The 12,683-nt window shown below is 37.6% G+C and overlaps 1 protein-coding gene across 4 annotated transcripts in view; it reads right to left on the reverse strand.

Annotated features, from left to right (window-relative positions):
- The window catches only part of Mga (MAX dimerization protein MGA), a 91,813-nt gene that overhangs the window by 41,699 nt on the left and 37,431 nt on the right, over positions 1–12,683 (reverse strand). For all 4 annotated transcript variants that reach the window (XM_038329616.2, XM_038329619.2, XM_038329618.2 and 1 more), the window contains exons 3-5: positions 4,115–5,057; positions 1,972–2,050; positions 1,750–1,845 (exon numbers count right to left, since the gene is read on the reverse strand). In XM_038329616.2, the coding sequence (XP_038185544.1) occupies positions 1,750–1,845; positions 1,972–2,050; positions 4,115–5,057 (1,118 nt within the window). The remainder of the gene's footprint in view (positions 1–1,749; positions 1,846–1,971; positions 2,051–4,114; positions 5,058–12,683) is intronic.

The raw sequence follows: 12,683 nt of genomic DNA on the forward strand, positions 1-12,683 counted from the left end.
CACATGGGAGGCAGAAGCAGGCAGATGTCTGTGAGTTAGAAGTCAGCCTGGTCTACAAAGTGAGTTCCAGGACAGCCAGGGCTGTTACACAGAGAAGCCCAATCTTGAAAAAAATAGAAAGAGAAAGAGAGAGACAGAGAAATAAACTAAAGGAAAATGGAGCAGAATCCTCTCCAGCAAATAATGAAGAGAAAAACATGCCTTGCCAATTGCTTCATCAACATCTTGATTATACTCTTTTGAGAACCTAAGAAAGGGACAAGCCATGTTCAGACTACAAATACACAGAAAATGTAAAATATAAATGTATTCTGTGTAAAATATAAATGTTTTCCATTTTAGGTTGTCAAATTTGTAGCAATTCTCTAAGAAGCATAAATAAATAAAGCAAAATCCAAATCTTTTATTTTTTAGGCCCTGAGGTTCAGAAGCCTTCTTGAGTTCTAATAAAACCTTGCCACAGATAGAGTTTCTGGCCTGATTATGAGCACTAACTCTCCAGTTTTTATCAATGAACCTAAAATGAGACTTACTTATAAAGAGACAATATTTTGAAAAAATATTTCACCAGAATTTTTAAAAAAACAAGGCCAAAAGGAGTTTAAAGGTTATATAGAGTGACGTTGTAATGAATAGGTTACTACTAAAAACAAACAAAAACTATATTAAGTAGGCATGTAAGTACTAGAGAGGTGAAGAAGATAAGATAGAGGCCAGCATAGACTATAATATAACCCTGTAAATAAAGTAATATAATATGAAACAGAAGTAACAGGCTGAGTTTCCAATCAAAAACTCACAAAGGGTCTAGGAAGTTGACATGAGGAAATCAGGATAACTTGGACAGGAATCGTATCTCTCTTTCTACTACAGGGATTCCAGAGATTGAAATCTAATCACCAGATTTGGCAACAAGTACCTTACACTACTGAGCCATCTAAATTTTTTAATTAAGTTCCCAATACTCCTCCAAATGTTATATACTTACAGGCACACAATGACAAAAATACTCTTGTATTTATGTGTTGAAGCATGCACATGGACATGCTGTAACACCAGCACCTATGCATGTGGAGGTCACAGACAGATACCAGTTTCACAAGCACCCCTTACTTTATTTTTTCTGACAAGTTCTCTCACTGAACCGGGAACACACCAATTTGACTAAATAGATCAGACAGCACAAATCAGAGATCTTTTTTGTCTCTTTTTTTCCAAGCACCAAGACTGCAGGCATGTATCGACATACTTGGCTTTCTTATGTGTGTGCTGGGGATCAAAGTAAGATCTTCATACTTCATAGCAAGCACACCGAGCCATCTCTTCAGCCCCAATAAAAGTGTGTGTGTGTGTGTGTGTCCTTAATATGTTATTTAAGAAATAAAAACATGACTCTCAACCCCAAAGCAAAAAGACCTCACAAATGCAACCAGTTTTAAAGATGCAAAATGCTCCCATTTTGAAGAGAAAATACTGCTTCCTGAGATACATTTTATATATACACACACATCTTATAGTACATGCTATATACATATATATTACTAGAATAAGGAACTACATGTGCTTTTAAGTTGAAAAAAACTTTAGAAGCAGAGAAAATAAAAAATTGCTAGTTAAGAGGCACTGAAATGAAATGGATAGGAGGGAAAGAGAGAATGAAGAAATAAGCAAAAAGGGGTAGGAAGAAAAAAGAGAAAGGAGATAATGAACAAAAGACAAATTGGCTTGTCCACACTTAGAAACTAGTACCTTCTTGAAGAGCAGGATGTATCACCTGCTTATGCCTCAAAGACTTCAAATCTTCTATTAATTCCTTTTCCAACTGGGAAATTCTTGTTCTGCAATCTATTGACAAAACAGTGATAAAATAACAATGTACATATCATAGAGAATAAATGTTTCACACTTTACTACTACAGCCCCAACAGTAAATATATCTGAATTTATACTGTTTTTATATTTATATAATACCTGGGTCATTTGTGGCTGTAGTCGGAAGATTAGAAGTTTCTTCTGTGGTCCCATCAACTGCATGAATATCTAGAGCCTCCTATATATTAAAAATAAAATCGTTTATGTTGCTTCTAATTTTTTAAAATATTTATTTATTTATTATGTATACAATACTCTGTATTGTGTGTATATACGTCTGCAGGCCAGAAGAGGGCACCAGACCCATTACAGATGGTTGTGAGCCACCATATGGTTGCTGGGAATTGAACTCAGGACCTCCGGAAGAGCGGGCAATGCTCTTAACCTCTGAGCCATCTCTCCAGCTCCCTGCTTCTAAAATTTTTAAAGGAAATTTAAAAAAAAAAATGATGATGATGACCAGAGGCCAGAGGGAGTGTTGAGTAAGTACAGTGCTCACCACGTAATCATGAGAACCTGGTTTATTCCCAGGACCCATGCAAAAGCTGGGTATAGTGGCACTTTTCTGTAACCCCTAGTAGGGATCAGGGTGAAGGAGACATGAGACTCTCTGGAGCTCACTGGTCAGTTAGCCTAGCCAATCAGTGAGCTCCTGAGGATACCCTATCTCAAAGAATAAAAGTGAAAACAATGAAGAAGACGCAAACCTCTGGCCTCTGCACATACGCAGGCATGCACATTGATACCCAAATACATTTATAATCACTCATACACACAGAATCTTTTTAAAATAATAATAATAAAGGACTAAGAATATAAAAGCACCAATAGCTTCAAATTCATAGAAGAGGAGTAACTGTTCTCATACTTTGGAGAGTTTCTTGTCTTCGGGTGGAGGGGTGGTGGTGGCAGCAGGGTTTAATGTAACACAGGCTGGACTCAAACTCATTAAGTAGCTGAGTGTGCTAGTCAATTCCTGATCATGCTGCTCCTCTATCTCCCAAGTGCTACGATTTTAGGCATGTATCACCATATCCAGTGTAATGTACTTTATTATTTTCTATAGTATTCACATTCAATTATTTTAATCATAAGGGGCTAAGACGTAGTACAGAAGTTCTTACTATGCATAAGGACCTAGGTTTGATCTCCATCACTGTTCTCCCCCATTCCTGATACAAACATAGGGGTGGGATGGTCAGGGAGGGAAGAGAAGAAAAGAGAAAGGAGGAGAAAGAAGAAAAGAAGAAGGGGGGAAAGAAAGAAGGAAGAGGAGAAAAACCACCACCACCTATAAAAAGACAAATATAATCTCATATTAAACCAACATTAAACTATATTTACCCATAATCTACATGCTCATGTCTCAGAGCCTACATAAAGTAGTTTTCTCAGTAACAGAGGAGGAGGAAAAAAAAAAACAGGTAGAAAGACATCCAACATCTACAGCCAACTTAGAAATACCAGACTCCTTAAAACATCTGCACGGAAAATATTATGCATGTAGAGAGGAGACAAACCAAAACACTATAGGTAAGACTTAAGTCATCAAGACTGCTAGCATTGAGCTGGACATGGTAGCACACCTTTAGTCCCAGCTCTCAGAGGAAACAGCAAAATGATCTCTGTGGGTTCAAGGCTAGCATTATCTATAGAGCAGACTGAATTCTGGTACAGCCAAAGCTATGTAGAGAGCCCCTGTCCCCAAACAAAGACTGCTACTATTTTGTTCTCCAATATTCTACACCACTGTTACTAGCCAGTAGTAGGAGAGATGAAGTATCTTGCCTAGGCTGGTCCCCGACAGTATCTCAGGGGGGAAAAAGTGAACTTTTCATGAATTGTTAAGCTTTGAGTCTTCAACAATGAAAATTCTAAGTTCAATTTCCAAGTGCCAATGCCAGCTCACAACAGCCTGTACTCTAGCTCCAGTGTAACTCAACACCTCTGGTCTCCACAGGCAACTGCATTCACATACACCAGATACACATCAATCTTTTTTTAATCAGATAAATACCCTGAGTAAATTAGAGTGAGACCTAAGCAAAGGTCCATTTTTAAAGTCTATTTCAAAGGAGGTATATTAAGAGGTGATGCTGTTAACTAAACCAAACGTGAAGATACTCATTTCCTTTCCCAACATACTCACAAATAGATACATTAACAAAAATAGATCCTAAATTTTAAGCCAATTTACAATTCAAAACACACCTTAGAAAAAAGCTGATCATCACAATCTTACCTTTGATTCAAAGGAAACAAAGAGCACACCATCTACATCTTCTAGATCAGGCTTCACATCAGGAAACGTAGTTCCAGGACCTACAGGAACATTCTTTGTAGCAGTTAAAGACTTCCCCGTGTTTTTAGGTGGTCTCCCCGCCTTAGAGAGTCTCAACTTTCGAGGCCTTCCTCTTTTTCCAGGAGTGTTTGGAGAGGCACTCTGACTAGCATTCACAGTCTTTGAAGGTGCTGTCATTTTAAGCATAGTTGTTCGCTTTTTGCCCAAGTCCTCTTTTCCTGAAAATGAGTCTCCAGATGACCCCTTTGAACTGTCATTTATTCTTTCTGTGCTACTGTTATCAAATATGTCCGGATATTTCCACTGAGGTTCTTTAAGTAAAGTATACTTTTGTACCATTTTGAGGTCTGATGAATGTTTTCTGAGATTATTTTCTGAATCCTTACTTAAGCAAAAGTCAGTCCCACCGGAATTTTCAATATATGTAGGCAAATATTCTAATTCTGCCAACACTGATTTATCTTTTCGAGATGTGGAAAGCATATTATCGGGAAGTTCAGAAATTTTCACTGTGCTTTTGGTGACAGCACAGGGCTCTAGGTAAACCACTGGCATTTTTCCAGCATCTAATTTAAACATTTTAGCTTTAGCAACACCTGGGCTACTTGGTAGCCACTTATAAGATGGATGGTCAGATTCCAAGTTATCAACCTTATTGTGTCTCTTTAGTTGTTTCTCTAATATAGGATCATCATCGCTGTTTGAATATACATCTGTTTCCTCATCTGTCTCTTCTTGCTTCACAGTGACCCCTTCTGGGCATTCACTAAGTTCATAATCATAATCATCTAGAGGCTCCTCTTTAATGACGACATTAAAGTTTCCATTCGGGTTTAATGGTGAGGCAATCTGGGAATCATCTTCAAAACTGTTCCCAATAAGACTAGAAAGAAGATAAAAAGTACAGAACTGTCCATAAACAAAACTCAAGAACGGAAAAACAGTTAAGATCATTAGTTAATTAATGCATCAGATTTTATGAACCATCCCTTAAAAACGATCTGTAACTTAACAAAGGGCTCAAAAGCAATTTACTGGGGCTGGAGAGATGGCTAAGAGGTTAAGAACAGACTGCTCTTCCAGAGGACATGGGTTCAATTCCCCACATGGCACCCACATGGCAGCTCACAACTATAACTCCAAGATATGACACCCTCATATAGACATATATGCAGGCAAAACACCAAAGTACATAAAATAAAAATAAAAAAATTTTTAGAAAGAATTAACTGACGTAACACATTTATCAATGTTTCATGAAAAAATATAATTCAAGAGCAAAGTTTCAGGGCTGGAAATGTAGCTCAGTTGGTAGAATACTTGCCTAGAACAAAAAAGTCCTGAGTTCAAACCTCATCACCACATAAACTGACCCTTCTTATATAAATAAAACATGGGAAAAGAATATAGTTTACCTTTATCATTAAATAAAAATGCAGAGTACCTTATAAAACATGTTTGCCTTTAGATATTGATCAGATATACGGAACTCCATATTGAAAGTCAGCTAGAACTGATCAAAACTCAAATCAAAATTCATGCATCATCAACTGCCAATAAGGAAGAGGGAAAAAATGTCTATCACTACTAGAAATCATAATAAAATAATGTGCTTTCAAGATGCTAGTTCTTGTCTATATTTCAGATAAAATATTTAAAATAAAAGTTAACATCTTAAGCAATATATTATAGTTTTCTCAGTGTACTCAGGTTACTACCAGAAGATTTTCAATTTTTCAAATTAAAAAAACTCACTTTCAAGGAAAAGGGGTGTGGCTCAGTAGTAGAGTACTAGACCCTCCCCGCCCCCAGGAAAGACATGCTTTCAATTCAAGGATTCACCACAGCAGCTGGGCATGGCATCCATGGAGGTGGTAATGGCATATGTCTTTAATCTCAACACTCAGAAGCAGGTGGATCTGAGGTGAAGCAAGGTCTACAAAAAGAATTTCAAGCCTGCCAAGTGAGACCCTGAATCAAAGACAGACAGACAGACGGACAGATAAAAAGACAGAAATAAGAGTTTTGCCACAAACTCTTCCAAAGTAAAAGGCTAGATTACATACAGCTGGGAATGTTCCTCAGTCTGTAAAGTACTCGCACAGCATGTACAAAGTCCTATAGGTCAATCCTCAGCATCACATTAATCAAGCATAATGACACATATGTGTAATCTTAGCACTTAGAAAGTGGAGACAAAGAACAAGAAATCCAAGATCAGGCCTTTGAGTTGGCTCAGTGGTAAAGGTGACTGCCGTTATGGCCTGTATGTGACCCCTAGAACCAACATGGTAAAAGAAAAACCAATTCCCACTAGTGCGCGCGCGCACACACACACACACACACACACACACACACACACACACACACTATAAAAGCTAAGTGGTGGTGGTGCATACCTTTAACCCTAGCACTCACGAGGCAGAGACAGGCAGATCTCTGAGTTCAAGACCAGCATGGTCTACAGAGTGAGTTCCAGAACAGCCAGATCTTGTGGGTGATATTTTATTTGTGTTCTGACAAATAAAGCTTGCCTACAGATCAGAGGGTAGAGCTAGTCACTAGTTAACATAGAAGTCTGGAGATCTGTACAGACAGAAGACAGGAAGTGATAAGCCAGGGTGTAGACGGATCTTAGCCCTTTTTGGTCAGATAATTCGGAGTAAAGAAGTGACTGTGGCTACTCCTTTACTTCTCTAATCTTTCAGCTTTTACCCCGATATCTGACTCCAGGTTTTTATTAATAAGACTAGGATTGCACTTCATCGGCACGCAACATAGGGCTGACTGCTGCTGTGCAGAAAAGTAAAATACCGAGTGGGTTTTCAAGTTTGGCAGCAGTCCAAGGAAAGGGTCCAGGGAAAGCCCATAACCCACCCAGAGAGGTAGCCTGCTGTCTGAAAATTGCACACAGTGGATCGTGGGGAAGAAGCACATGTGGTGGGAGCTGCCTAATGGCAGAGCTGGCCAGTGGTGAGGGGCCAACTCCAGCAGCATTTGGACCCCAGTGCCTGTGGAGTTTGCTGTAGATAGGCTACAACAGAAAAATCCCAAACTCGTTCAGACAGCTTGAGAGGAGGAAAAAAAGGAAAACCTAGTCTGCAGAAAACATGAGAAGATCCATGCTAATTGATTAAGAAAAATAAATTTTGTGGAAAATGGCTAAATTTCTGAAAGCTACCTACAGATTCAATGCAGTCCCATCAAAATTCCAATGACTTTCTTAACTGAACTAAAAAAAATCCTAAGATTCATATGGAAGCATTCAAACCTCCAAATACCCCAAGTAATCCTAAACAGAACAATGCAAGAGACATCATGGTTTCAAATAAATAACAAAGCCATAGCAACAAAAACAACATAATACCGGCACAAAGGCAGATGTATAAAGCAGTAAAACATGCTGTGGGATGTTTTCTGTACACTGTAAAGATTTGTCACTCATAATGATTTAATAAAATGTTGATTGGCTAGTAGCCAGGAAGAAGTATAGGCGGGGCAACTAAACTAGGAAAATTCTAGGAAGAGGAAGGGCAAAGAGTCAGTCACCAGACAGAAACAGAAGACGATGAGAATGTCATACTGAGAAAAGGTACCAAGGCACATGGCTAACCATAGATAAGAATTATGGATTTAAGTTGTAAGAAATAGTTAATAATAAACCTGAAAAAATAGGCCAAACAGTTTACAATTACTATACGCCTCTGTATTTTTTTGGGACTAAATGGTTACAGGACCAGACGGTACAGAAACTTCCATTTATAAAAACAGTGAACACAAAAATAAACCATGCATCTACAGGTACACAATTTTCAACAGAGGGGCTAAAAACATACATTATATATACACATGCATGCACACATGCACGTACAGGCACATAGAATAAATAGCCTCTTCAACAAATGATGCCGAGAACAGGATTATCTACACACAGATAAGTATTTCTTCAAAATCACTGTGATGGTTAATTTTCTTTGTTAATTTAAGAACATTCTGAATCACCACAGAATCATATTTCTGATATGTTTATGAGGTTATTTTCCAGAAAAGATTGAAGAAGGCGAGAACACTCAACCCAGATATGATAAGCTTCCCCATCCCATGGGCTGCGGTGTCAGGCTGAACAAAATTCGAAAAAGAGAAACCCAGTGGAGACAAACCCTGTATCTCCTGATAGTGGAGACAATGTGGCCAGCTACTTCACACTACTGCCACAGTGCCTTTCATAACATGATGGACTGTATCCTTAAACTGTGAGCCCAAATAAATTCTTCCTTGCTTAAATTGTTTTTATCAGGAACAAGTAAGTAGCTATTATACTAACCCTACACAAAAATCTATTCAAAATGAATCAAAGACTTTTATGTCAGTCCTAAAACCCAAACAGCTTAGAGCAACGGTACTCAACCTTCTTTTATTTAATACAGGTCCTCAACTTGTGGCAACCCCCAACCATAAACTTATTTTGTTGCTACTTCATAACTGTAATTTTCTGTTATGAATCATAATGTAAATATCCATTATGTACAATATCTGATATGCATCGCTCTACACGTTGAGTACCTGAACTAGAGGAAAACATGGGGGGGGGGGGGCGACAACAACAACAAATACAGGCACAGGCAAAGACATTTTAAAGAACTTTTACAGTTTGAAAAATAATACAAAATGACAAGCAGGTTGAATCAAGTTTAAAAAGGCCGGCCAAGGAACAAAATAAATAGCCTAGAACAACTGGGTCTATACCTCTGTGGTAAAGCATTTACTTCCTGGTACTACTTAAGGCAAAAGAATGGGAGAAAATCTTTGCCAGCTATACATCTTACAAGGGACAATATCAAGAAAGGAAGGAACGGAAAGGACACAAGAAAGATGAATAATTTGAGTCCATGAATTCAAAAGCAGCCTGAATAAGAGTTCAAGCCTGGTTTACAAAGTCTCAGGACAGCCAGAGCTGTTACACACAAAACCCTGTCTCCAAAAAAGGGGGGGGGAGGGGGGTAGAAGGGAAGATAACTCAGTAATTAAAAGCACACCTTTAATCCCAACACTCATGAGGCAGAAGCAGGCTACACAGTGAGTTCCAGGGCAGCCAGAGCTATTAGTGAGACCCTGTCTCAAAAAAAAAAACAGAGAAAGAAAGAAAGAAAGAAAGAAAGAAAGAAAGAAAGAAAGAAAGAAAGAAAGAAAGAAAGAAAGCAAGCAAGCAAGCAAGCAAGCAAGCAAGCAAGCAATCAGTAACGAGACAGAACTCAGCAGTATTATCAGTTACATTTACCAAGTTAACTGTAGAAGATTACATTCAAAGGTGAGCTTGGTGAACACACCTGTAACCTCTACACTTGGGAGGCTAAGGCAAAGACTATCATGAATTCAAGAACCTGGGCAACAGTGAATACCAGGCCAGACAAAACAGAGCAAATGACACTATCTTGCAAAACAGAAACAGAACACTTCACTCACTATCAATAAAATATGTACATACATAAAGTATTAACCCTCCAAAAGACACAGTAGGCTGGCAAATACAGCAAAGCCTTATGTTCTTGGGCAGAAATAAACTCAAACAATAAATGAGTAAGAAACAATGCAAATATCAAAATATATAGGATGTAAACTAAAATAGTATTCAGAAGCAAATTTAGTTTTAAATATATATGCTAAGAAAAGCAAAAGTCTAAAATAAATTATCTATTATAGGAATTTATTTTCTGTAAAAGACTAAAAGTTAGTAAAACATTTAAACTATGCCAGCTCTCTGCCACTAAAGCACAAAAGAATCCATGCAAAACATAAACACAGCTATGATCCAACAAAGAGCCACTGAAATTTCAATTTTATATAATTTTCAGAGATGGTGAAATATTATTCCTTCTTTTTCTCCTATCTAACTAATCATGTAAGAACTATTACTGGCTGGCAAGTCACACAAAAAAACAGTTGATGAAGTATGAACCCAAGTCTTGACTTGCTAACCCCTGATACAGGATTAATTAAAGCAAAAGCAAATAAAATTAACAAGATCCAAAGGTAGAAAAATTAAAAGTTCTTTGTCATGCAGGTACCATCCTATAATATAAACACACACACACACACACACACACACACACACACACACATATTTAAATGAGTATAAATACGTAAAGTCTAAAAGCTTAGAAAGACCAAGAGATGGTAAAATTAGGTGATAAGGAAGGAACAGGTTGTAGGCAAAGGGACACCAGCCAGGAAAAAAGAATATAAAGCTAGTAGTATGTTGCTAGTTTCAATTCTGTCATAGTTTTTATTCTGTGGATTTTTGAATTAAACTTCCTGTGTGCTGAAATAGTAAAAAACATTTTTTCCATAAAGGCAATACAATGATGTCACAAATCTTTAATCCCAGAACTTTAATCCTAGGCAGAGGGACCTCTGAGTTCAAGGCCAGCCTGGATTACAGAGTGAGTTCCAGGACAGACAGGGTTACACAGAGAAAAACGAGAGACGCGCACACACACACACACACACACACACACACACACACACAGCATTCCAAAAAAAAATTTTCTAGGAAAGCTGACTAGTTTTCTAGTTCCACTGACCATTAGCCCAACAGGCATTAGACACTACTAACCAATCACTAACACTAATCCATTTAGAAAAAAAAGTTTTAATGTGTTCTGAAGAATTTTGTAATTTGAAAATTTTTCTTTTAAGACTGTATTGCTTTTTAAATTTATAATTATATTGTTATAAAGTTTCCTAAGGTGATAAAAATTTAAAACAAAATTTAAACACCAACTTGGAAAGTATGGGATACTTCTAGCTTCTTTCTGGGGAAATTTACAACCATGATACCTACCCACGGGAAAAAAAACTAAAAAAAGCTATCTCTCATGAATTTAGATGAAAATTTTCTACAAACTCAGCCCAGCAATATTTAAAAGATTATATCTGGTTATGATATATACCTTTAATCTCAGTACTTGGGAGGCAGAGGCAGGATCTCTGTGAGTTAAGGCCAACTTGGTCTACATAGCAAGTTCCAGGACAGCCAGGACTATATAGAGTCCTTGTCTCAAAACCCAAAACAACAACAAAACAGTATTACTATAAATAAGGTTTAGTCCAACAATGCAAGGCTGGGTAATAGCACCCCATCAGTAAAATTTATCAACAAATGGGGGCGGGAACATTATATCCCAATTAATATAAAAATATGTTTATGAAATTTACTGATTATTAACAACTCAAAGTGGAAAATGGAATAAAAATGTCTCCTCATGTGATAAAAGATACTACAAAAGATACATAAAAGTGCTAAATGATGGCTCCTGTTCTTGTAGAAGAGTTCTCAACATCTACTCTGGGTTGCTCACAACCACTTTTAACTCCAGCTCTATAGGATCCAATACCCTCTTCTGGCCTCTGCAGGCATCCAAACTCAAATACATACCACACAGACACCAAAATAGAAATGAAAATAAATCTTTTAAAAAAATTTAATTATAGTAAAAGGGCCACATATATACATACAGCCAGATGATCTCAGTTCATCCCTAGATCCACATGACAGAAGAACTGACTCCTGCAAGTTGTCTTCTGACTTCCACATACGCACCATGACACAACATCCACACACATATACATATACAATAAATGTAACAAAAAATTGTTTTAAAAAGAGAACTAGGTAGCCAAGTGGTGGTGTGCACCTTTAATCCCAGGACTCAAGAGGCAGAAGCAACTAGATCTCTGTGAGTTCAAGACCAGCCTGGTTGTTCCAGGACAATCAGAGCAACACAGAGAAACTCTGTCTCAAAAAGCAAATGAAAATTTTTAAAAGGCAAACTTATAACTCTCACACACGAGTCTGCAAGCGTCTCTGAAGCAATCACTGCATACAGTGTGAAGAAGGCAGTTTATACTTTGCAGTGTTCTGTCACTGCTTACTGAAAACTAGCCAACTACACAACACAGAGAGGATAAAGGGGAAATAACAATCATGAGGTTTGTATTCAGTAGTTTTGATATGTCCCTTGAAAGTCTGTGTATTAGAAACTTAACCCAAAGTGATGTTAACACCATTTGGAGAGGTAAAGATTAGAGGAGTGCCTTTGCAGAGCATTCACAGCATTTTAAGACTAAAGAAACCAAGGCTAGACCACCTGCTGCCTCACAGTGATACCCTATGTTATGATGTAGTGGGAAGACTTCACAGATGCCAAACAGATACCACTTCCATGCTCTTCAATTTCCTAGCCTTCAAAACAAAAGGACAAATAATTTACCATGTCTCTGATGTTTTATTCAAACAAAATAAACTAAGCTAAATTGTTGCATTGGCAAATAATTTTAAATGGTAAAGGATGCGTATGTAGTTCAGTGATAAAATTTATCTCATATGCCCGGGGTTCAATTCTAAGCACACTAAGTTGTAGGTCCTGTTGCCAAAAGCTTATTATCTCAGTAATGAAAGTTAAAGCAGAAGGATCACAAATTCAAGGTCTACCTGAGCTAGACTGAATTT

The sequence above is a fragment of the Arvicola amphibius genome, chromosome 5, assembly GCF_903992535.2.
Source record: "Arvicola amphibius chromosome 5, mArvAmp1.2, whole genome shotgun sequence".
NCBI lineage: Eukaryota > Metazoa > Chordata > Mammalia > Rodentia > Cricetidae > Arvicola > Arvicola amphibius.